At 40.7% G+C, this 26,898-nt stretch overlaps 1 protein-coding gene across 7 annotated transcripts in view; it reads right to left on the reverse strand.

Moving 5' to 3' along the window:
• Positions 1-4,256: 4,256 nt before the first annotated feature.
• Positions 4,257-26,898, reverse strand: part of LOC147015534 (tropomyosin alpha-3 chain) — a 44,626-nt gene continuing 21,984 nt past the window's right edge. For 2 of the 7 annotated variants that reach the window (XM_085850358.1, XM_085850362.1), the window contains 8 exons: positions 18,079-18,212; positions 16,409-16,526; positions 15,708-15,778; positions 14,677-14,752; positions 9,100-9,162; positions 8,882-8,951; positions 8,164-8,242; positions 6,257-6,593 (listed from right to left, as the gene is read on the reverse strand). In XM_085850358.1, coding sequence (XP_085706484.1) covers positions 6,590-6,593; positions 8,164-8,242; positions 8,882-8,951; positions 9,100-9,162; positions 14,677-14,752; positions 15,708-15,778; positions 16,409-16,526; positions 18,079-18,212 — 615 coding nt within the window. In that variant the 3' untranslated portion in view covers positions 6,257-6,589. Of the gene's footprint in view, positions 5,376-6,256; positions 6,594-8,159; positions 8,243-8,881; positions 8,952-9,099; positions 9,163-14,676; positions 14,753-15,707; positions 15,779-16,408; positions 16,527-18,078; positions 18,213-26,898 lie in introns of those variants that run through there. The other 5 variants (XM_085850360.1, XM_085850364.1, XM_085850359.1 and 2 more) reach the window with 3 other exon arrangements.

Here is a 26,898-nt window from a genome sequence, read left to right on the forward strand (position 1 = left end):
TTTTCGTTAAAATACCCCCACATTTAGAGGTTTTTCGGCCGTTGCTAGGCAACGGAGGGGTCCATAGCAACGGTTCTTTCTCACCCATAACTAGGACATACCATGAACTTACCATACCAGTTTCATGTATATCTGACTCATAGAGATATAACGAACTTCGTTTTTTTATTGTTTTCGACCAGGGTTCATTCAAAGTCTATCTTCTCCGACAGTTTTCATAGGATCGGGCTGGAAATTTTTGACAATATGGCTGAATGTACAGCCCACAGTCGCTCATGGCCAGATTTTTGATTTTCGAAAAAATGATTTTTTTAAAGATTTTTCAAAAATTTCAAAGTCCTGTTGCTCGGCAACGGTGGTGTCCAAGGCAAGGGTTCTCATTTGCACACAACTAAATCATGGTATGAACCTACCAACCAAGTTTCATCGAAATCGCCATTGTATTAACGGAGCACTGGACCGAACAGCGGGACAGACAGACAGACAGACAAACATATCGACGGAAATACTGATAAGGGTAGAAAAAAAAAATCTCTAAAATTTTTATTTTTTTATTTTTTTTTCGACTAGATCGACTACCCAACAGACAGACAGACAAACATATCGACGGAAATACTGACAATAAGGGTAGAAATTTTTTCAAAAAAATCTCAATAGATTGACTACCCAACAAACGAACCCAAACGCAATACCCTCTCCTTCTGCGTGGGTCATAACTCAACTCACCAGAAGCTATGATTGGGTTGGACAGGATGTAACGACGCAGACGTGACATAATATGTGAGTTTAAATCAAGGAGCTGGAGACGTCGAGGCCACGCCCACAAAGCCGCAAAATGTCATTTTGGATTGAATTAAATAATATCATTATTGATGGTCATTTAAAAAAAATTAAAAACAACCAAGTAGCCCATGTTCACCACGAGGTCGAACTTGATCCATGTGCCACGTTTGGTGGAAATTGGCCCAGTTGGCGTGATTTGTGTTACACACACACACAGACAATAACATTTATTACATATTTTTTCAATTATGTATTTTTTTTTTTATAAGCAGCTGGTGATTTTGTAGATTCATTCATAAATACTTAAATACGGTTATAGTCGGACCTTGGGTGTCATGTAACATCTAGGTATTATTAGAGTAAGTTCACAATCAAAACTGTAACATACCATCCTTGAGGCCATCACTAACATCGTGCACTTAAACAGAATATTGAGGATGGATACTTAAGTGGACAACAATCAGTCTTTGTGTCTTCAGCAATGACCCTAAGAGTTCGCAGAGCAGGGTTTTCCTTTTGCTTGATCAGTCCGCAGTGATCTGGGGTGTGTTCAGTTACGATTTTGTCATTTGTCATTTGTATTCGATTGGTCAAGTTGTGCGCGTCTAAAAAAATATTTTTTTGTTGTTGGGGGCCGAAAACACCTCCCCACACCAACGATGGAATGGAGTCAGGAATCATTTAATATTTACCTTTCACATAGCAATAAAGGCTTAGGCTTTATAGAGCGGTTTTAAAATGTCCCGTCGTGGTCACCTGTCCAACTCACAATCCGGTGAGATTTGCACAAACGCCGTGGAATAGCAACTGTCAAGTGACCATGGGATCCGAAACCAAGAGATTGCAAAATCAACTTCGCATATAGAGAAATGTACTGTACCCTACACAGTGGTCACAAAATCCCATTACCGCTCCCCCCCCCACTCCTCAATCATCATCTACCCTGGTACGTTTCATATTCACATATTAGATGTGTTCATGTTAATGTTACGATTTTGTTTTTATAATAATATGAGTCTCATGCATTCATAGTTCACATTTATACCTCTTGTGTGTTCATTATATTCATTTATCAAGTTCTGCGGAGGGGGTAACAGGACTTTGTAAACATCTTGTAGATTATTGGCCAAGAGGCACATTGTAAAAGTGTTACCTTAGAAGTGGAATTTGATGTTATTTGTCGAATGGATGATGCTCGTGAATATGCCATGCTGTTGATGGTTCTTGGGTTAAGTTTGTCCTGATATATTAATCATGATGCATTCAGGAAGAAGATGTACCGCCAACTTTTCCGCTTCCGGAAAAGGTTTATTTGTATTTCAACGTCTGGTAATTGTTTTGCATTTATTTATATGTATGTGTACTTGAATATAACTGGCATTAATCAAAAACGCTTCGGCACTATAGAATAGAGCGATGAAAAAAATATAAAATAAATGCAAAAACAAATCAAACTTTCATTTTCAAAGTTTTTTTTTGGCCTAAAACACTTCCTGGAATTCACTGATGAACTTCTAAAAGTTTGACGAAGATCCGTTCAGCCATCTCTGAAAATAGGACCATGCGTCCTGAAGCTCACCTGGATCAGGAGCAACAGTCACTCAAACTCCTCAGATCCCCGAGACCCAGATTTATTTCATGTCCTGACCAAACTTTGGTATATCATGAGTGATGAAGGTTGTGGTCAAGTTTCATCAAAATCGTATGTGTAATTTTGGAGAAGAGAGCAAGTACTTATATCGGGGGGGGGGGGGCTCAAATCCCCGCAGCCACCCTCAGACCATGATTTTTTTATGCCGTGAATAAACTGGTACATCACAGATGATGAAGGTTATGGTCAAGTTTGATGAAAATCGTGTGTGCAGCTTCAGAAAAGAGAGCAAATACGTTGGGGGTAGTGTGTGTGTGTGTGTGTGTGTGTGTGTGTGTGTGTGTGTGTGTGTGTGTGTGTGTGTGTGTGTGTGTGTGTGTGTGTGTGTGTGTGTGTGTGTGTGTGTGTGTGTGTGTGTGTGTGTGTGTGTGTGTGTGTGGGGGGGGGAGTGGTAAACCCCCACCGCCCCCACCAGAAAACCTTTTAATGAGCACAGATTTTGATGTGGTTAATACATCTTTATTGTAAATCAGATATTTAAGCTTGTGGCCATCAAAATTGTGTTTGGCTCAAGCAATAATGACTGAAGTGTTTACAGACTCACTGACTGACCCACGGACACTGCTTGATCGCATAAGCTCACCGGACGAAAGTCCAGGTGGGCTAAAATGGCGACACACACACACGGCTCTCTTACAGTATAGATTGAAAGACATGTTCCAAATGTTTGACCAGCTTGCAATTTTATTCAGGTCTGCAGAGAGTGAAGAGGCTGCTGCTTGCCGATCTGTTCATACACATACGTTCTGTGTGGACAAAACAAACAAACAGACCCAAATGCAACTGACACCCTCTCTGGCAAGGGTAAATAAACAATTCCCACGTTTTGTTTATTTTATAAGATGCACAAATGATGTTCCTCTTGATTCATTGGTCAAAACATCCTTCACAACTGAGTTGAAGTTTTCATTCACTCAGGAGGTTTATGAACCAAATTATAAATGCTGAGTTGAAAAAACAACAAACAAAATCAGCTTTACTTTAAACAGATGACCCACGTTTCATGAACGTGACTGTTGAGGTCACAAAATGAGTAATTGAGATGTACATTTTAAAAAGTAATGAGAAAGATGGACAAAAACAATTTTGAGGAACCTCAGTGTGCAGTGTCCCATAATGGAGGAATTACCTCTTCCCTCAACCAACCCAACTCTCCTGCACTCATGTCTACTACTTATTTAGCACGTTTGCCGGCGGTGGACGTTAAAAATCCATATGGTGTCCTTCACAAAGAGTAGCCGAGCCATCGCCGGCACCAAGGAACAAATTACAAATTCCTGCTCTAACCTGGGAGCATTTCATCAGCAGCATTGCCACACTCCCTCCACTCCCCTCAGCCAATGATGTTTCCCCACAGCCATATGCTGCATATGAAAGAAGAACAATCTTTTGTCCAAAGAACCTCTTTCAATATTTTGCAGATTAAAAATAAATTTTTACAATTTAGAATTTTATTATAAATGCCAAATTTGTAACGCCAATCCTTTGCTGCATAAACCTGCATGTAAGGAACGGGGCTTGTTAAGTGCCTTCGAATGTATGATATAGATTGCAGTATTAGAGTCTCAAACTCGGACGTAATGTGCTTTCAATGTACAAAATCAACTTGTGTCTATATTAGGCATAAAATGAAATGGTTAGATCCAACAAGGTTGTTGAACTGTGCCTAAGGTCAGTTGGGCAACCTAGTTATGAAGCCCGTAGGCCTTGCAGCACAAGCTCAAACCATGGGTGCTGTGGGCAAACGCACCCTTGGGAACAAGCGCAGATTCGGCCAGAATCCACATTATGTCTGATAAAACAGGACAAAACGACTGCCATATCCAAGCTGATGAACTTTAATAGAAAATAAAAAAAAAAAGAGACAAATGTACAAGTAATAGATCCAATGATTATTAATCTTTAAAATTAATGGCGTACACAATGCAAGAAGCTCTCAGAATAGATATAGGCTGAAAAGTGATTTTAGCAATAATGTGCTCTTACCATTAAAAAACATTCCACACGTGAGTTTTGCAATGAACGCATCGACATTGGGTACAAGTTATCCCTGGAACCATGACATCTGAAGGTAGACTTGATCACCTTTTTGCAGCACCGTTTAAGTTTTGTTGTTTTTTTGTATAAAGTCACGTGATGCCCATGATAAATTGTGCAAAAACGGAATGTGTTACAGACTGACATTTTTGGGCCAAATGGCCTCGTTTCCGGTAACATTACATATGATAGCTGTGTAGCAAAAAGTAAAACAAATTTATAGATAAAAGAAGTATTTTTCCCCCATTTATAAAAAAGATGTTTTTTTTAATACTGTATATCTTTATGTCCATATTCTATTTTATGGCAACTTCACCAAATATTTGAACCATTTAAACTGGAGGATTGTTAAAAACAGGTTTTGATCCAATGATGGAATGCTACGAATACTAGTAAAAAATACTTTAAAATCGAAAAACTTGTAGATCACCCTCAATGGAAACGATCCCAAATATATACATTCAAGGTGGCATTTTGTGGAACACTGCTGCTGTTGGCACGATGTGACTTTACAAGGTTAATAAAAACTACATTCCATTGTAAAAATCACAAACGTACCGCACTCTCAGGTATGATAACTTTCATTCTGCATACTTCAAATACTTCAAAACAAAGGAAATTCTGACACGCAGATTCACTGGCAAATGAGCACTTGTACAAACTCAAACCACCTGAATGCAACAAACGCTTGCCTCGGGTTGGCAATCTTTTCACCATGCGAGGATAACTTTCTACCTGCAAACTTGATGCTTATTATCCACCCAATAGCAGCCATTCAGAAGCTTCCAATGGGACGAGCGAAACGGACGATGATCGTTCCTTCACAAGCTGTGAAGCTCTTGGAGGGTTTGGTCCAAGACACGTTGAAGGCCTATGTTATCCTGGTTTGCTTGAGACACCTTCTCTGTTTGGACAAGGGGATGAATGGCAAGACAAAAGTGTCATTAAACAAGTGAAAATTAGCTTTCCTAAAAACCTCGTTTAAAATCCGTTACCCGTACAAACGATGTCGAGTGTCAAAACACGTGATATGAAAAAGATTAACAAAGCAATTTAGTCCATGAAGGTCAGTCATCGGTGCAAAGCTATCGCAAAAATATCGCTATCGAATAGGGCACACAAAGCACGAATCATGCAGAACATAACAAAACAAACAATGAAAATTTCCTGAAGCAGTGACCAACTACTTGCAATGCAATACCCAGAGCACACTGCAAAATGTGCACAGTTCAGGCAAAGATGAGGAAGATATTTAGAAGAAAATTAACATGGCATTGGAAAGGGTAGGGAGGATGAATATTTGAGATCGACCACAAAGCAACATTTAATTCACACCGATGACAAACTGAAATGATTACGGGTGAAGTTTGAGATGAGCAACACAAAAAGTTCAACAACTAGTGCACTACCGCTATTTTTGTCATGCTCGATGGACAAATGGCCACAAAAGGAGGGGGAAGTAAGGCACACTGAAAAGTAGGGATGTTCTTTTCTTACCCTGTGAGCTCTGTGAGAGGGATTGGGATTTAAATCATGTTCAGGTGACAATTCCTTCCTGGAGAGCAAACTCTCATAAAGTTCCATTGTTCGAAAGAGAACGCAAGTACGGATTATTCCCACAGCAAAAAACAATCCCAAAAATGGAAAAAGCTCTTGACGAGCTGAAGATCTGATGTAATAACTTGCAAATTTGCGTGTGGTTTGGAGCCGTGAAAAAAGAAGAAGAAGAAAAAAAAAGAGATAATCATATAAACTGGTTTTTGCATGAGATCATGAAGGCACAAGTTGTTATAATAAGCATCGTTAAAACTTTATTATCAATACACAAAGGGCAAAAAAAGTGCAAACAAACAAAACATGGTTTAAAAACTTCAGTGCTGAATCGACACCGGAAGGTTTGAAGAAAAGAAAAGGGGGGGGGGGGAAAGAAGAAGAAGAAAAAAAGGACAATTAAAGAAATAACAGGGAAGAGCAGGAGAATCCAGATCGAACATTTGAGAATGATCTCAGGATAATTTGGGGACATGCGGGTATAAGAACTATGTCATGGCGAGCTCTGTTAAAGCATCGCCCAAACGATCACTGATGTCTTTGTACTTGACTTTTTGGTTGTACATTTCATCTGTGGGAAAGAAGGAAGGAAGAAAAGGAAGAAAGGACAGAGAAGAGGAAGAGAATCAGCAACTAGAGCTGTATCCACTGACTAAATAGTTTTCGATTTCTGGTCGATTCAAATGGGGGGGGGGGGGATAAAATAAAGTAAAAAAACCCTTGGAAGTACTTTGTTGTGGAATGAATACCTTTCTTTGAACAAGAGGAACAAACCAAAAAAGCGTTCATGTTTATAGCAATATAAGTTTTGCATTGCACTAAGCACGTTGCACCATTTCCCTTCGAAGCTTGTGATGGCTTTTCAGTGATTGGTTTCAACGTGCTTATTGCGGATGGAGGGATTAAAACAATTTGAAAGAAGATCGGATCAAAGAACTTGCGTGGACAATGGTGCGAGGTTCGGTGATGCTCTTCAAATTACGAGGAAGAGCTCAAAAAGTTCCCGGAACAATGTACTCGCAACAGTCCAAGAAAGACCAACGAACATTTCATATTTCCATTCACTCCCCCCCCCCCCAGCTTACTAATTATACTTATTTAGTTATACAATGAATAATAATGAATGTTGGTGCATTTTAGACTGTTGGGAGTGGATCGAATGCCCCCGATATATAAAAATCTAAGAACGTTTGAATACCCAAATAAATAAGGTTATTTATGATCAAGCAGGGAAATCGATGAAAAGAATGATCACCTGAGTAGAAAATGCAGCCTTCATGTTGGAATTGTTAGTCAGCAATTTAAATGCTATGATACACTTAAATGAAGGATAATTTAAGACACACCATGAGCATAAGCACTAGATTAATAATCGGCAACATAAATGAGGTACAGAACTATGTACATAATTATACCTTTTAAATGGTGCAATTTATAACCCCCCTTTCAAGTTTTAAAAACTTTTCATCCTCTCCCATTCCTGAAATCCTTTCCTCTCTCCTTCTGGAAGGCAATATTAAGATGGCATCCCAAGCTAGGTTTTCCAACAAGCTACACGGAGGTGACGAGATGAGACTGCGAGATCCACAATATCATGATTAAATAAGATATGTCAAAGCCAACCCACAAACACAATGCAGGAACAAAGTCTGTGGTGATCAAAATCCATGAGAATTAGCAGAAAATGCTTCAACCAATAAACAATTTTCACAATTCCAGAGCAGTGGGAATAAAAACATACGTTTAGAATAAACCGAATTGAGAAGCAGATCAGAACAGGAGCATAAAGTATGGCCGAGATCAATGGCGAAACTAAAATGGCCAAAACATCATCGACTACGCTACATATGAGTGTGGCCTATGTCCGAAGCAAGAAAGCAACTCTTGTAAGGCACAAACGAGTGCAAAAGCAATGCGTGAAGAAATCAGAAAATGAAAACTATCGAGCAAGCACGAGGGGAAGAGGGAGATAAGATAGTGCAACTGATGATGGGATGCAAGTTACATGAAGGGGTGAGGGTAACAATCAAATAGGAGTGCAAGATGCAAAGGTCACACAACGTTGCCTGTTAGAAATGCAAAAAAAAAAACCAAAACAAAAAACGGGAAAATCGTGAAGAGGAGGCACACAGGGCATTTACATGGCCGTAATGTCGTTGAGAGCATGGTCCAGTTCCTCACTGATGGCTTTGTACTTCAGCTTCTGAGAATAGAGCTCATCTTGAAGGTGACAGAGGTAAAGGGCAATTGGAACAGAGGTGTAGGAGCGGATGCAAGGAAGAGGGGGCAGCAGAGACAAGAGGAAGAAAGCAACCAAGGGAGGCAGGTGGAGAAAGGAATGAAAAAAAAGGAAGAAGTGACAAAGAACAGATAAAGCAGAATGTTTCTGCACAAAGGTGGAATTCAAGATTCTCAAAATCCAAGGATCAACGTTCCCTTGTCATTTCAATGTTTTGCCAATAGTGTCCGTTTGCAGACATGAAAGAAAACTCCACAAAAATTAACAATGGATGGAATCAACAGGACATTGATCAAGGTGTGTTAACCGCCGTGGGAAACAAGAAGAAGTTTAAGTTTCGGGTAATTAACCCTTCATCAGAGCAAAAGAGCAGACGAAGGGTTAACCACCCCCCAAAAAAACGTCAGCTTCTCCTTGCTTCTCATTTCGGTTAGCAAACCTCAATGAACTTCCTGTTGATTTCATCGATTGTTCCACCTGTCCGCCGATGCAGATCGACACGAGCCTTCAAGATTAAAGACGAGTTCTTCATTAATTACAGGATCTCACGACTGTGCAAGTCTATTTTCAATATACAATGACTTCTATGGCTGAGGGGGTGGGGAGAGTCACAAACTTACCCTCCAAATCATCAACAGTTTTCTCAAGTTTTGCCACAGACCTCTCAGCAAATTCGGCACGAGTTTCAGCCTGTAAAACGAGGTGGAACTTCTCAGAATATTGTCATTAAAATATACCAGACATGTTTTTTTGTTTCGTTTAAAACACTCAAAAAATAAATATTATTTATTCAAGCAAATTTTATGACTTTTATTTGGACAATCGTTACACTGCTCACCTCCTTCAGCTTGTCTGTAAGAATTTTTATTTCTTCCTCATACTTGTCTTCCTTTTGAGAGTACTGGCATATGTAAAGATGGAGGAAAAATAACATTCATTCTATTAATTTGAATAAAATGTGCATAAAACAAAAGCATGTTAACCTAATTGATAACATTTATTTAAATGTTATATTATATTGTGCATCAGATTAAAAACAAACAATGAAGTGTACATATCATATGGCTCAACATTACAGCTTCTGCACCTTTAATCAAGCATTTTGATATTTACTACAATGAAATCACAACCATACAATGGTACATAAACCTCATTCCAATTAAATTCCCTTCAAACCAATGTGTGTCCAAAATTAATCACTTGTTTTGCATTAATGGCCAAAGGCATCTTTTGATATTCTGAAGCTTGCAAAGGATTACCTACCACCTTAACATATTAATGTTATGACCAAAAAAAATACAATAAAAATGCTGAAAAACGATCAAGGCTTACGAGCAGCAACACTTAAGAGTTGAAAGAAGCTGCTTTTGTCGAAATGCACAGTATCTTGATTGCTATGGATGGATTTGTGGGATATGGTCACAAGTGTTCAAATATTAATTGTTATGCCCAATGACCTATATAGACACCAGTTTTTTCTATCAACTTCTTGATGTCGAAAAACAGTCGATTTTGATTGGGCTGTGGTGGCCATTTTATTTTAGAAATACTAACTGGTAATCGTTAAGCACCCCGGTCCATCAATGATGGGTCTGGGGTTTCGTATTGGTCGATTCTGAAGAAGCCATGAAAAATCCAAGTTGACCAACAGACACCAGACTTAGTTGTGTTATGGTTAGAGCGTCCACTCAGTCTGGGAGGTCAGCGGTTTCATTCTGACCCTGTCAGCCATATCAAAGACTAAAAATGGTATGTGCTGCTTCCTTGTTTGACACCCAGCATTTAAAAGATAGGCATAGACAAACCCTGGATGTCCACATCCACAAGAAGAAATTTCTCCTAAATTTCCCCGCTGAGTGCGGAGAGAAATGTGATGTCACAAGATTGCGTCGCCGGTATCCAGAGTGCCTCAGAAAGTTACATCACTTCCCCCAAGCTCAGCGACTGTTTGTCCGAATTGAAGTCTGGTGCTGTCTCAGGCAATTGTCTGTTTGTATGCGCATGACTTCCTGGCAACCTGTGTTGCAACTCAACGAGCCTTTCAACGAACCGAGTTCATTGAAAAAAATGCACAATATCTGATAACTTGGCATAATCCTGCAAATTCAAGTTTATCAGTTTATCAGTGTAGTGTTCTCGTAGCGATATCGGTGTAAATGTAGTGAAAAAACAAGATAACAGAAGGAAATCTAGAAGGGCACTTGGTAGAGCACATACCTACGCCATGTAATGTCTGATCCATGAGAACATATCGGACCCAATACATTTTTGAAATATCATGCTACATATCGTTTTTGGCCCTATCTCTAAATGGTGAAGAATCACTTTGAAAATTAAATTATTCTCGTATCCAGATCTGGATTCGGATCTTCACTAAAATCAAATTAACTCGTAGTGGTCACACACCCAACCTGTCCACCAAGCTTCATCCAAATCCATCCTCAAGTTTTTGAGATATCATGCTATATATTAATTTAGACCTATCTCTCAATGGTGAAAAATCACTTTAAAAAAATAATCAGATCTGGATCCAGATCTTCACAAAAAATCAAATCAAATTTAGGACTTTCCATTTACAAATAGAGGTTATTTTTAAAATGAGCATGCCTCCCGTCGCTTCGCTAACTGGTTTAATCAAAATACAACATGTTGCACTCCATCTGTGAGTGTCAATGAGGATGTTAAATTAAGTAAAACATGCAAAAAAGGATCTTTTATGACATGTAATTGTTGTCATGGCAGTGGTTGTTGTTTGTGTGTTCCTTCCATGTACATTTATATATTTTTCTTTGGCTTCGAGAAGTAATACTATATATAATTTTGTGCTCCTCTGCATCCTTGTAAAAGGTTCCTGCTATAGTACAATAATAAATATTACCGTTGGAACCTCAACATTAACGCTTGAGGTCCCGCTTCATCTTCCTCAATCCCAGAAACATGAGCTTTTAAAAGAGACAAGTTTGTGATTAAAGAAATAAATGTTGTTCCAATTAAATCGATTATTACCTTTCGAAGGTAACCATTTGTATTATTGTATGACAGCAGAAATGCTTTAGAACAGACAGCAGACTTAGTGGTGTAATGGTTAGAGCGTACACTCAGTCTGGGAGGTCGTATTTGTATTATTGTATGACAGCAGAAATGTTTTGGGAATAAAGCGGTATGGGGGAGAGACTCGGCTGATTTTACATATACACTCGTATAAAAGCCCATCAAAAATGACTGAGTTGGGAGTTATTTCATTAAACTGGAAGATATGATGATTCATCGCAAGAAAAGGCCTTATTTTAAAACACGACATGGACAAATGTGACTCTATTTTCCCTATCGTCTAGGACAGTGTTTCTCAACCGGGGTTCCCCGGAACCCTAGGGTTCCGCAAGAGGTCGCTAGGGGTTCCACGAGAAACAATAATAAATAGGCTAATGTATTTTTGAGTAGTTTTTGTTTGATTTAATATTCGTAATTTTACTATACACGTACGGCATATTGTTGAAACTCCTTGGTTATTATAATAGAGGCTTCAACCTCATATTATTTACAATTATAACAACCATAGGGAATGTATTTAACGATATCTATATGGCGCCAGTGTGAAACCGCCCTCACTGGTTAGTGGACGTCCTGTACGCGGCGGATTCGTGTATCATTGAGTGACTGACTCAAGTACGGGACGCATGCACGGTGTCCATCTATCTTCTCTGTGCTTCCTAGCACAAATTCTGTCTGTGTCTCTGTGTCTGTGTCTGTGTCTGTGTCTGTGTCTGTGTCTGTGTCTGTGTCTCTGTCTCTGTCTCTGTCTCTGTCTCTGTCTCTGTCTCTGTCTCTGTCTCTGTCTCTGTCTCTGTCTCTGTCTCTGTCTCTGTCTCTGTCTCTGTCTCTGTCTCTGTCTCTCTCTCTGTCTCTGTCTCTCTCTCTGTCTCTGTCTCTCTCTCTGTCTCTGTCTCTCTCTCTGTCTCTGTCTCTGTCTCTGTCTCTCTCTCTCTCTCTCTCTCTCTCTCTCTCTCTCTCTCTCTGTTCTTCTGTTTACCTTTATTGCTTCAGCTGTAATAGTTTAAGTTTTGTTTATCAAGGTACATGAGGTGTGTTTTTTTTATTTTATTTGAAAAAGTTTTTTTTTTGTGAATTAAAACCTTGGTGTGAGGTCTCATAAATGAGCATTATGTTTTTTTTTTTTCATTGCCAATAAATTTGACAAAAAGGGGGTCATTTTTTCCTTAAACCAGGTATCCGAAAAAAAATATTATATTTACCACATGAACTACGATAAAAAATATAAAAGAGCTAGATATTAATAATGGTATATAATAATTTTTATGCAGGGGTTCCCTGAGACATGAAAACGATTTCAAATGTTCCACAAGGGTAAAAAAGGTTGAGAAACGCTGTTCTAGGATGTTTCGTTTTAACGGTACAGCTTAATGAGCATGCCAAAGTCTGAAGCCTTGGCCTAGTGTAAGATGTACTTGTATCTTCATTATTTGCTATCTTCTGGACGTAAATAAACCCTCGTTTTACCCTGCGTGTGTTGTACATCACATGCAGTGAATTTCACCTCCCTGCACCATATATATATATATATAAAAAATATACACACATATATATATATATATATATATATATGTGTGTATATTTTTTTTAATTCTTTTTAATGCTTATGTACACCACCAATGAGGCTCGGTTTGCATGTCACCATATACAATTCCAATAGAAGAGACATAATTGGCTTCGGATATTTTAAACAGGTAGAATGATAACATCAATTGTATCGGGCTTGGAGGTCCGTCGAGTCTTGCAAACTCACTTCACTGTAAACAAGTGCCGTGTTTACAGCTTACCAACATAGTCACTGAATCCGGACACGAGAATGAGTCAATGAGATACAGAGGTGGCAGGGTTGCATTTTGAGTTGGTTTCCTGGCATGCCGAATGCTCTTTTTTTGCCCACCCCCCTCTATCCAGCACAACGTTGGCCACAACCATGGGCCAGCAGACAGAGGGTGGGGCCATTTCCACAGTTCAACCCCTCACTGAGCTCCCACCCACAATGTTCTTCTGGTGTTCTGAGTCTCATGTGCCATGGGAGAGAGAGGCCTCAGAAGTGTAGATAGATCATAAATGTAATAATTTTGTGGCCCCTAAAAAGTGCCGGTCAGAGTGGTTTCCCCTCCCCCCCACCTCAATACGTCAGTGGGGGCTCAGCATAATCGCCTTTTTTGGTGTGTTTTCACCTACAATGCATAACATGCTATATCCTCTCTACATAACGTTATCTCCTAATTTTGACCTCTCCTACAATTTTTACAGCGCGTGCGCTCTCTACAATTGCACCAAGTTTGAAATGTCCCCGGTGTCTACCACGTCTCTGGTGTCCCCTGTCCCCCCCCCCCCCCACGTGCCTCAAGACAGCCAATGACAGCCGTCCGGTAGATGCAGTGCATAACCTAGACGGAAATACCCGATTATTTCAATGGAAATTTGTGAAACTAATGTGTTATATATGTGAAAACCATTTAATTTACTGCTTGACGGGAAAAAAAACCAAGAAACGCGCCCCTCTCATGTACGAACGAACGAAAGACGTCGTTTCCGCCCACCATCGCATTTTGCGCCAAAAGATGTCATTTCCTGCCCACCATCACATTTCGCACCGATCGCCGAATGCTGAAAGCTAAGTTCTTCTTATGCTATCATTCTTTTGCGGCCCCCTGCCACGCTGTATCAAACGGTTTAATTCCTTCTGTTATATATAAAGGTACTTATCACAATAATAACAAGATTTTTACATTTCAAATATTAAGTACGCTTTTTAATTGTTTTTCAACTGAAAAAGCATAAATTGCCTATTTTAACATTGGTGTACTCATTTGCTTCACCACACGTGCTGTATTGAAGGATTTCACTTGTTTATCCATGTTAGTCTTTCTACCTCCTTCTTACGAGCTTTGTTTGACCAGTATTGATGCACTTGATATCCATGAGAAATAATTTAAAGTTTGAAATGGAAAGAACTTTAAAGCTATCGTTATTGTTCACAAAACATTCGCGTTTTCTTTGTGATAAAATCATGGACAGATTATTTAATGGGGAAGGATGCAAATAAGAAAATGTTATTGAAATAAATTGGCACTGAAGAACTGAAGAAACGTACAAACTGAGCTGCAACACAAATCACAGAACACACAAAAAGTAGTTTTTGATTTTTGAACATCAATGCAAGACGCATGGTGGAAATTGCACATACATCACACATTAGACAATGACATGAGTAGACAATATACAAATCAACATATATAAATTATTTGAAGCAGAGTTCAACAGCATCACGAGCTGTGGGTTCAGATGGGTTCAACGTCAACCAGGCCAACTGACTTTGCAAAACAATGTCGCAAGCATAGCACCAACCTGAACCTACCTTATCAGCCTGAGCCTCCAATGATTTCAAGTTGTTGGTTACATTTTTCAGTTCTTCTTCCAACTCAGCACATTTACTGTTCATGTGACAATGGACACCACATCATATGGCAAATGTAGGGAAGGGCCAAGGCGAAGCACAATACAAGGAGAAATAAAAAAAATGAAGAGAAAAATGAAGAGCAAATAAGTTGCAGCTATCCTTCCATCTTTCATTACCAACACAAAAAACATTTTTTCATTTTGAAATAATCTGGTAAATCACCCTGAAGGACAAATCTCCACAATTTGGTCATATCAGGATACAACACCAATCTGTGGCAAATAAAAATGCAGGTGGTAGGGTCTTCACAGGGTTTTGGAAGTTAAGGCAGTAGTTTAACATGCACATCAAATTAAAGAAATTTCCTACTGGGCAGGAAGTGTAAGCAAGCATATGGGTGAAAGGCAGATGTTTCAAGCCAAGCAAGGATTATGCAGGGATTGTTAAAAACAACAAATGGGTGAACACAAGGTTTAGGTACAGATATCAAAAAGGGCGATTGTGCCAGCTAGTACCTTTTCTACCTGCAATAACAAGGACTTGGTGTTATGGTCCATAAGGTGAGTGTCCTCTTCAAGGCGCCTGACACGGCTGTTAGTAGTGAAGCAGGCGAGGTTAGACATGGTTAGTGAAGGCCAGGGAGACAAGCAAGCAGGGTAGGGGAGGGGGTTAGATTGCCAGCTCAGTACTGCCTACCTTCAACTACAAGAGCTTGGCAAAACATTAATATAGCTTCGAGCTCTTTCCAATCTAAGCTACAGTATAGTTACATCACACTTTTCTCACAACTTTTGCTGCAATTGGCCAGATTTCTGCACACCAACTCATATCCCCCAGCACACATGACATCAAATAATGCATGGCACATCTTGGAAGTTACAAAAACCATACTCTTCTAATCAGGGTTGAACATGGCAATCAATACAATACACAAAATTGCCACGTCCAAGTAAAAGGGATATTTCAAAAGGAAATTATCCGATCCTTACGTCTCCGCCACATCCGCACGCTCCTCGGTTCTTTCCAATTCCCCTTCAATGATCACCAGCTTCCTGGCAACCTGCAAGGAGGAAAAGGGAGGTGGGGGAAGGAGACCTTTCATTTAGGAAGTAAGTCATTAGATATGTGGAATACAAATTAGAATGATCCAAAAGGAATCAAAAGGCTATTGATGAAATGATGCAATCAAAACAATAGGTGGATGTGAGGCATGGTGGAAGGTGTACAAATTATCAAAGTAAATACAGGTCAATCATGCCTTAAAATCATTAAAGCCCCTTCAGCTATAACATTAGAAAATAAAAGTATAAATTTCAATGAAATCGTATTCCAGCACAATGAGGTGAAAAAAAGTTTCTGAAAGCAACTACATTGCTGCAATAAATAATAAATGTAGTTTCTCCTTGAAAAATGTTTGGGGGGGGGGCAAAAAAAAAACTAATGATAATAATAATAAAAGCAGGAATAATGAGTGTAGACTAGTGTATCAATGAAATAACTCAATAGAAGAAATATAACATCGTTTGCTTGGTTACGTTAAATGGATTGTCCAAAATATATAAAAATAATAAATAAATAAAATAAGCCAGACTGGAGGAAAAGTTTCATCAGCATCAGCCCAAGGATGTCCGAATCACTCACAAATGAGTTTAAGCATCACAACGTGGTGTAAATGATAACCATAATTCACCTCTTCATACTTTCGATCAGCTTCCTCAGCAATGTGTTTTGCCTCTTTCAACTGGATCTCCTGTAACTCCATCTTCTCTTCATCCTTCATGGCTCTGTTTTCTATCACCTTCATACCCCTGTGTAGGCCACACAAACCATGATGGTCCAAACTCTGTGGAGTTAGAGCATCCACTTTAAACAAACTTGGTGCCGTAATGACTAGAATGTCCGTTCTGAGTCTGGGAGATCGGTGGTTCGAACCGTGGCCCAGCCATACCAAAGACGAACCAGAAGGTATCCCAAAATGCAAAGCCCATCCACATCAACTTTGTACACAAACTAAAATTGACGACAACAACAGCTTAAAAAAATTAACAGAGAGAGAGAGAGAGAGAGAGAGAGAGAGAGAGAGAGAGAGAGAGAGAGAGAGAGAGAGAGAGAGAGAGAGAGAGAGAGAGAGACACACACACACACACACACACACACACACACACACACACAGAGAGAGAGAGAGAGAGAGAGAGAGAGAGAGAGAGAGAGAGAGCGAGAGAGAGAGAGAGAGAGAGAGAGAGAGAGAGAGAGAGAGAGAGAGAGAGAGAGAGAGAGAGAGAGAGAGAGAGAGAGAGAGAGAGAGAGAGAGAGAGAGAGAGAGAGAGAGAGAGAGAGAGAGAGAGAGAGAGAGAGAGAGAGAGAGAGAGAGAGAGAGAGAGAGAGAGAGAGAGAGAGAGAGAGAGAGAGAGAGAGAGAGAGAGAGAGAGAGAGAGAGAGAGAGAGAGAGAGAGAGAGAGAGAGAGAGAGAGAGAGAGAGAGAGAGAGAGAGAGAGAGAGAGAGAGAGAGAGAGAGAGAGAGAGAGAGAGAGAGAGAGAGAGAGAGAGAGAGAGAGAGAGAGAGAGAGAGAGAGAGAGAGAGAGAGAGAGAGAGAGAGAGAGAGAGAGAGAGAGAGAGAGAGAGAGAGAGAGAGAGAGAAACATTTATTAATTAGTGTCCTCCATATTCTCATAATAAAGGTATAAAGGTTTGTTGAAAATGATATGAGAAAAAGCTCAAATGGGAAAAAGGTAATGGCACAAGCACGCACACGATTACAAAACCCCATCTCTCACTATGCGGGGGGGGGGGGAGGGGAGGGGGGCTAATAACAGTTTAAATTAGAAATCACTGTGAAAACTATTTCAAACACAGAAATGGAAGATTGCAATTTCTCACTGTTAATGCCAATTAGACCTAGTAAAAGTACATCTATTCATTTTGTACCTTCAATATCCATCCATTCATCCATCCATTTGGACCATACTCTGTACAGCATGTCAGTGCTGCCAAAGCAGTCTCCTGGGCTATTGGGCACAATCCTGGACGGGTCGTCACTCCGACTCAGGGTACTCAAATGGCTTAATCATCCCAGCAAGCTGGTACTCATTTTGCCGACCACAGAAGGATGACAGGCCGAGTCAACCCCACCTGGTATTACTTCAATGATCGAGCAGGATTTGAACTCAGAACCCTACGATCCCAAACCCACCACCCAAAACCATTAAACCAACACCAGGCATACATTCAATATGGTGGGAATCAACTAGCCTCTTCCCATGTAATAAACAGATGGTCCTCCAAGCCAATCCTCAATAAGAGTTATGTTTTCCTCTGAAAGTTTTACAAGCAAAGAATCAACACTGTAACCAGATTCTTACCGTTCGCTTTCATCAGCCGCCTTCTCAGCTTCCTCCAGCTTCTGCAAAGCAGTGGCCAGACGTTCTTGGGCTCGATCTAGTTCTTCTTCTACCAGCTGGATGCGACGGTTCAGAGAGGCCACTTCAGCTTCAGCCTGGTGAGAAATTCGGCTTTTATTGGAGTCAAACTTGCATGCATGCAAATCCACTTCAATCTGGATTGTTCATTCTTCGATCTACTGCAATCTATCTACCCCAGCAAGGTTCTGAATTGTTATATTCTCTTCTATTTGAGATCGTTTATTGTTCATGACAAACAACAATATCTCACAGAGTTTTAGTGACTTGAGATGGCAACTCAAGACACAATATCAATGCACAAGTTGTGTTATGGCCCTGATAATATGCATTTTTATGAACATATACAAAAATCAACAATAATAATTCTTCTTTTCTCATCAATCATCCTCCTCTTCTTCTAGTTTCTCCCATTTTTACAAGGGGTCACCACAATCTTGGTTGATCACCCCCCCCCCATCTCCTCCTGTCAATTGCACATTCTTCTTCCAATCCCAAAACTTCTAAATCTCTCATCATCGCATCATTCCATCTTGTTTTCAACCTTCCTCTTCTGCTTCTCACTGGCAGTCCCATCTCCATCACTCACCTCACCACATACATACTCTTTCTCCTTTTTTCTTTCCTTCTCTGTCTGTCACACACACACACACACACACACACACACACACACACACACACACACACACACACACACACACACACACACACACACACACACACACACACAATTCCAATCTAATCTCTTCTTGGCTACTTTCTTCGATGCTCCCACCATCTTTGCCAACCCCCTGATTCCTAATCTTGTCCTTTCTCATCCATCTCATCATCCGCATCTCATTTACATTCAGTTTCTGTTCCTCATTCTTTGATGTTGCCCAAGTTTTCACGCTGTATAACAAAGCCGAAGTCACAACTGTCTTGTAAATTCTTCCTTTCGGTTTCAACGGTACTTTTCCATCACACAACATTCCACTGCACCTCCTCAAATTATTCCAACCAAAACTAATCTGTTGCTAAATTTCCATTTCCATCTTCTGCCACCACTGACCGACTCACTTTCTTGATACTTGAAGCTCCTCATTTTCTACAGATCTTCACCCATAATGCTTACACTTTCAGCCTTCTCCTCTCCCCTCGGCTCAAACTGACAATCCATATATTGAGTCTCTGGTGTACTGATCTTCATACACCTATCTTCCAGCACTGATCTCCATTTCTCTACTCAGTCATATTCTCATTCTCTTTTCTAATCAATAACAATAAATAATTTTCCCCTCCCTCAACTCCCTTTATTCTCTCCCTCATACATATATGTAGCACAGGCACAGAAACGAGATGGGGAGCAGTTATGATCAAGGTCAGGTGAAAAAAGCATAATAAAAAATAAATACAACAGCTTCCTTAAATTGTGTGCGATGCTATGAATGTCACCATTTAAATGGAGAGTTTTTCACTCATACAAGATGAAGCAACAGAAACACCCATGCCAAGAAGAAAGCATTTTTGGGAGGATTTTGATTCACAACAGTGATTCTGGATTTTGCGAGGTTCAACAGAAAGGGGCTAATGGTGGACCACATGCACCCTGCAGATACGGGGGGGGGGGGGCAAATGATGGAGAGAACAGTGCAAGACAAGTAAGGAGGCAGAAGAAGACAGAGACCAACGACCTGTCTGTGATGGCAAACCAATAGGCCCAAAAACAACTTCATTGTGAGAGATTTCAATGATCTTGAAGGCCTTGGTTTCCATGGCATCAAACTGAGCAAGATGTGAGGCAGGGGAGGCAGCCCAGAAGATAGAGCAGTACTCCATCAAGCTGCCGATGTACGATGTAAGTAGATAGGAGTTCAGGTGTGCCAAGGAAAGACTGTATGATGGAGGATGTGTGTGTGTGTGTGTGTGTGTGTGTGTGTGTGTGTGTGTGTGTGTGTGTGTGTGTGTGTGTGTGTGTGTGTGTGTGTGTGTGTGTGTGTGTGTGTGTGTGTGTGTGTGTGTGTGTGTGTGTGTGTGTGTATGTGTGGCTGGCTTTGGAGGAAACTTTGAAATGTGGTTTGCGCAATCATGGCTGACAGTGAGGACCAAAAGTTTGATTGACTGAACTTCAAGAGGATTGTTAAGAAAGTAGATAGGAGGGTTTGTCAGACAGTCCTTTTGGAGGGAGAGAGGGAAAGAGGGAGATTTGTCAGAATTGAAAGATGTTTTCCAAGTGTTTGATCAGCTTGTGATTCTATCAAGGTCTGAAGACAGGGAAGAGGCTGATACCTGTCTATCTGAAGGGATGGATGAGGAATGGCACAGCAGAGGGTGGAGTCATCAGCAAAGAGATAAAGAGGATTTCCTCAAGAGTCGGAGTGATAGTTAATGATGTTTAGGAATAGTATGGGGCCAGAACATTGCCTTGTAGCACGCCAGCCTTGCTACGGAGAGGAGATGAAAGGATTCCGTTGAGAGCCACATATTGGCTCTGAGAATAGAGGAAGTCAACAACCCAATAGTGGAATTGGCCTTGGATGCCTCAGGCAGAGAGTTTGGGCTTTGGATTTAGATTCACAACAGCTGGAGACAGAGCCATCAGGGTTGTTGAGAGGAGGAAAATATGACGCACAGAATTTGATGGAGATGCACTTGGCCAAAGACCTGAAGGCACGACTGCTGCTGACGAGGGAGGAGGACTTGTCAGAGGTCTGCGAGATAAAATGCGGCTTTATGTAGTTGTTGCTGTGGAGATGATGTGCATGTAGTTGTTGCGTACAGCCATAAAAGTACTACAACTATGATCTGAAGGTGAAGCTTTCCAGGATTTAAAGAGGTGGTTTTTCAAATCGACAGAGAAAGCACAATGATTGAAGATCCACATTGGGAAAGAGGCTTTTCTGCATTTAGATGAGTGGGGTATGTAAAGAGAGGTACTTAGAAGGATGATTTCAGCCATTTGGTCGACTATAGTGGAAGGATCAGCAGAAAACAGGAATCTTCCCGGGGTAGTCTGCAAAAATTGGTGAAGGTTGTCCCAGTTGGAAGAGTCTTAATGCCAAAGGTTGTGAAAAGTAGACTGAGAATACTGATACTGGTGGAAAACGATAGCATGTGGTTATGATGCAGTGGTCAGAGGATCAGACAGATTGATGCAGTAGCATCAATGAGGTTGGTGTAAAGATGAGGCTTTGGATTGAGAAAAAGATTGAGAGTTGGAGCTATTGGATGAAAAGTCAGGAATATGGGGGTGGGGGAGGGGGGCGGAGGAGTGGGGTCAGAGATTATTCGGCAGAGGTCATTGAGGATAGTGAAGGCTTCAACTTCTTCTTCAGTCCCAGCTTGGTTGGTACGGGTGGAATGGAAAAGCCAGAAGCAGGTGTGGATTTTGAAAATCTCCAAGATTTCAGAAGATGGAGAAGATTGTTGTACTATTTCCTCAATACAGGGGGTGAGGTTGTCAAATAGCTGCAAGTGATTGTCAGAGTTTGGAGAGTGGTAAAGGCAACAGATGAATATTGAGATTGAGGAGGCAGACTGTGCCAGAGAAGTTGAAAAACATGGTTGGAAATCTCAAAATAGGGAAGGCGGGTGGCAGAAACATTGAAGTGGACATTGATGCATATGCCAACTTTTTAGCTGAAACGGTGATAGAGAATGTAGCCAGAGAACTAGAGGTGGGTAGTAGAGATAAGTTCAGCAATCTAAGTCTCAGTGAGAAACAGGAGATCTGCTCTAGATGATTGCAGCAGATAGTGGGTAGGGTTGAGGTGGGAATGAATACCTCAGACGTTGCCAAAGCAGAGAACTAATTTACTGGAGAAGAATGGGGGTTCCACAAATGATTGGCCCACAGTAAAATATTTAGATTATGTTTGTTGTTATGCATCATGAGATTAACAACAACAAAATATACCATCAGAGATGGGGAATCCCCCGCCATTGAAAAATAATTGAAATCAGATAAGCGGTTTTCCATTTATTACAAAAAACATTTTTTTCAAGATGGCCACCACAGTCGGCCATCTTGGATCTGGCCACGCCCAAAATAAATAGGGTTCTTCCTTTTAAGGTGGTACATGTGTGACCCAAATTTCAAATCGATATGGCGAACAGTTTATGAGTTATCGCACTCACAGCTATAAATGTTGATGCCCAGCCAGCCAGCCGGACGACCGCCCCAGTCGGCCATCTTGGATCATGCCACGCCCAAAATCAATAGGGTTCTTCCATTTCCGGTGGTACATGTGTGACCCAAATTTCAAATCGATATGGTGAACAGTTTATGAGTAATCGCACTCACAGCTATAAATGTTGACGCCCAGCCGGACGGACGGACGGACAGCCGGACGACCCGGGTGATAACAATATCCCCCTTCTGCTACGTGGCGGGGGATAAAAAAACTAAGAAGGAGGGGCGGAGCTTCAGGGGACTTTGTTGACAAACAAGGAGCGTTCCAGATGGCATCAACAGTGCAAACTAGTGGCTTCGGAAGGGCCTCCTGGAATATTGTGCTTGCTACGGCTCCGGTCACGAACTGGCAGAGAAGGCGCCAAGAGATTATGCCCTCGATGATGAAACAACATCCCAGGATACTACACCCGGGTTCGGGCCTCTAGCTTTTTGTGGCAAGGCTGTGGGAACACCGGCTACAACGGTACCCTCCAGCAGGCTCTGCAGAACCAGGAATACTCATAGAAGAGTCTGATTGACTGCTCAGAGGAGTGCCAAATGCCTCACCAAGATGGTAAATGCTTGTTTGCAATGCCCTTCCTGAATAACTCAGCCAACTTTTATCTGACACCAAATGCAAAGAGAAGCCCACAACTCCTACACAGCTGAGCCACTTTTTGAGAATACTCCAAAGCTAGTGCATGAGAGTCTGTCATAAAATAAACATGAAACAAGTGGAACACAGGACATAGGAGGTAAGCAAATACAGAGTACTACAAGTTCATAAGAAGAAGAAAAATCCCATTCCCAGGCTAAAACTACTTCCGATGAAGGGTCGGTTAAGGAATCCGAGGTAACACATGCAACTGTCTAAACAATCTGTTGTGATGTCATTCGTGACCATGCTGACCAGGGCCCACTTTTGGCACTGCAGGAAAAGCTATGGAATTTGATAGAATGTGCTATTATAGGTTTGCAATCACAATACTCGACTTTCAAAATGACGTAATCCACCTCAGAATGTTCTGTGTGCATTTGCAGAAACACCCTAGATACAGCAGAGTCTGGGCACCATAAAGTATACAGTATGTGCGAGATGAGGCTTGTTACCTAAAGTGGCTCACAAAGCTTCCAAAAGAAGCCAAAAGTATTTGAAAAAGTACCAGAGAGAAAGGATTGTGCCTCCACACAACAAAGTCCTGGAGAACTTTCTCAGCTCGCTGAACGGGCAACTGCCCATGCTGCAAACTCTCAACCATGTTGGCCGGTGCAAGGCTCGAGTGCTACACAAACTTCCGATGGATCGCTACCAGTGAATGGACTTTGAACCTTGTGGGATAGCTTCCTGTGAACATGGCGGGCTTGGTGATATATTTAATGGACGCATGCAATTGGAAAGACCATGCCGTGCATCATTACAAGCAACGGGAACCAACTCTTTGGCAAAGGACATCTTCACGACATGAAAATACACAAATCTTGTGTATCTGCATTGGGTGGTTCTGAACATCGATTGGAACGACATATCTGGTGCTTGTGAATGCACAGGGAAAGTTTTAAATGATGATAATTACTCTATCATATTGGGAGGGACAGAGGTAGGAGCTATGGGAGCTCTTATAGATACTATCAAGCAACCCCACCCTCCCCCCCTCCCCCACTGGGTGGAAGTACCCATGTCGGCCCACCTTCAGTGGCCAATGTACTGTGGCACAGTCTTGAAAAGCACTTTATTAATGTTTGTAATTTTTGAAATAAATCTTAATGATCACAACACGTGAGGAAAGCTTGTGAAAGAGACACCGCACCATGATCACGAATACTGTAATCACTGTGGTGAGAGGTGAGGTAACATGAGGTGAAGAAAGCGTGCGATAAAGATGCCACACTGTAATCACCGCTTTAAGAGGTGAGGTATCATAACGTGAGGAAAGCGTGTGATTTTCCACACCGCCTAGATGGACTGTTGTTTGCTGATGTGGAGACACGAATAACGATGCTCGGAAAAACGGACACACCCAATTGGTCAGTTCCCTGACCAATCGACGAGTGAATATTGGTGACATAGCTACAGCCACACAACCTCAATCTATTAATAATATATTGTTGTTTGGTTCCAGGGCCACAACAGAAATACTATATTTTTGCATCGATCATGAAAAGGAGAAGTACCGTGTCTCTGTGTGTTTATATATATATATATATATATATATATATATATATATATATATATATATATATATATATATATATATATATATATATATATATATATATATATATATATATATATATATATATATATATATATATATATATATATATATATATGTTGAGCCTGGTGTTGGTGCAGTGGTTGGGGCAGCGGCTTGGGATCCAAAAGGTCCTGAGTTCAAGCCCCGTTGGGCCACTGAATTAACACACCAGGGGGTTGACTCAGCCTGTCATCCTTCCGAGGTCGGCGAAATGAGTACCAGTATACTGGGCCGGTGTATACCCCGGTTAAAATAGGTGGACCATATCCCTGTGTCGTAAGAGGCGACCAGGGTTGCGTCAGGAAGGGCATCCGGCGTAAAACATGTGCCAAATCACTATGCGGATCATACGGATGATCCGCTGTGGCGACCCCTAACGGGAGCAGCCGAAAGAAGAAGATATATATATATATATATATATATATATATATATATATATATATATATATATATATATATATATATATATACGTATATACATATATATATATGTATATACATATATATATATATATGTATATACATATATATATATATATATATATATATATATATATATATACATATATATATACATATATATATATATATATATATATATATATGTATATATATATATATATATATATATATATATATATATATACATATATATATATATATATACATCTCCTGCGGCCGCTTGCTTGTATTAACAGGAAATGATAGGAACTCAACACGTCAGTCTCACCCACCGGTATTTCTCGTATTTCCTACATTTCCGTGAGTCTGATTTACATCGAGGAACAAGAGTTACGGTTAACCATTTCGTAATTGCCACTCTTTCGTTTAAATGCTGAAGTTTATGTTAAAAATACGACGTCACTCGCATATTTTGCACGAGTAATCAACGGCAGATTAAAAGTGCCTGGACGAGCTGAAAGGGGTCACTGGAAATGCAAACACAGCACATGCGCAGAAGGCCTGGTTAACACTCACACGTCATTTCAAAAGTCGCATATAGACGGCTTGCAAATTCAGCACCGAGAGTGGTAGTAGACAATACCAGTCGCTAGAAATTCACTTCTACAGGAATGATACATGGGAAAGAAAAATGAAAAGGTTAACAGAACTAATTCCCATGTTTCATTCTTGCTATTGTTACTACAAATTCATAATTTAGATGTCAATACAAAGGCATACTTGAGGCCCAACAAGAGAAAGTTGTTTTCCAGGCAGAAACCAACAATACGACTTTGGGAGGTCGGTGGTTCGAACTCCGGCAGAATCATAGACCAAAGACTGAAAATGGTACATCTTGCTTGCTGACTTGCTTGATGCTCAGCATTAAAAAAAACGACGAAGCACGGAGAAACAACCATTACGTAGGTTTGATGAGCCTCATGATCTCCTGTGTTGAAGTTCCATGCATGGGAACTAACATTACCATAATAACAAAGCTGTGCTTGACAAGTTTCAGAAGTTTTATTTATTTATATATCAGTCATCACATTCCTACACATGGTCCGGCTGGGTGTACCATTGTTAGCAAGCCCCAGCAGTCCCAGGAGGCCTGTAGAAGAGTCCTAATGACTGCTCAAAGGAGTGCCAAAAGCCTCACCCAGATGGTAAATGCCTGAGCCATAATGATGAAGGCAGATCCATGGAGCAGAGCACAGTTGCATGGGAGCACAATGAGTGCCATTAATCAGCACATCCTGTGCTCCTCTGATTCGTTTAAAGGATGCACCCAAATCCATGACGATAAAATTAAAGAACATGACAGAAGAAAAAAAATAAAATAAAATCACCAAAAATAAACAATAACTTTAAAACAATGGCAAAAAAAATAAATAAGAAAAAGCTCTGGTATTTCCAAAATCCCAACGAGAATACAGCTCGAGGGTTTCAGATCCTTCGTGACGTCACTCACGATGAACGGATTAACGAAACACCAACAACGCCCACGCCCCACCCCCGAGCTGTTCTTCCTCAGTACAGCCGTCCGGTCGTGATACATCAATGATGGCAACCCAAGTGGGAGGGGAGGTTAAAGGAAAATGAATCCCTGCGTGGTTCAGGCTCCATAAAAGGAGTGCTATTCATTGCGTAATTTCACACGCATTTGATTTTGCCAAATGTTACCTCACGACCAAACGATCCACGGTTTGAAACATTTTCGCTTGCGTGTGGTAAAAGGGAAACTAAAACACAATTCATGTGGTGAGCAAGCTCCGGCTCGGCCCAAACTCGAAACAAATACCCTTTCCGCACCACTTATTACGATCAACTGGAATCGCCATGGCGCGACGACCGTCACAAGGAAGAAAAAAAAAGAACGACGTCATAAAAATCATATTCCACGCATTTACTTCA

This window comes from Eptatretus burgeri, chromosome 12 (assembly GCF_056783735.1).
Source record: "Eptatretus burgeri isolate ZD-2024b chromosome 12, Ebu_testis_v1, whole genome shotgun sequence".
NCBI classification, from domain to species: Eukaryota; Metazoa; Chordata; class Myxini; order Myxiniformes; family Myxinidae; genus Eptatretus; species Eptatretus burgeri.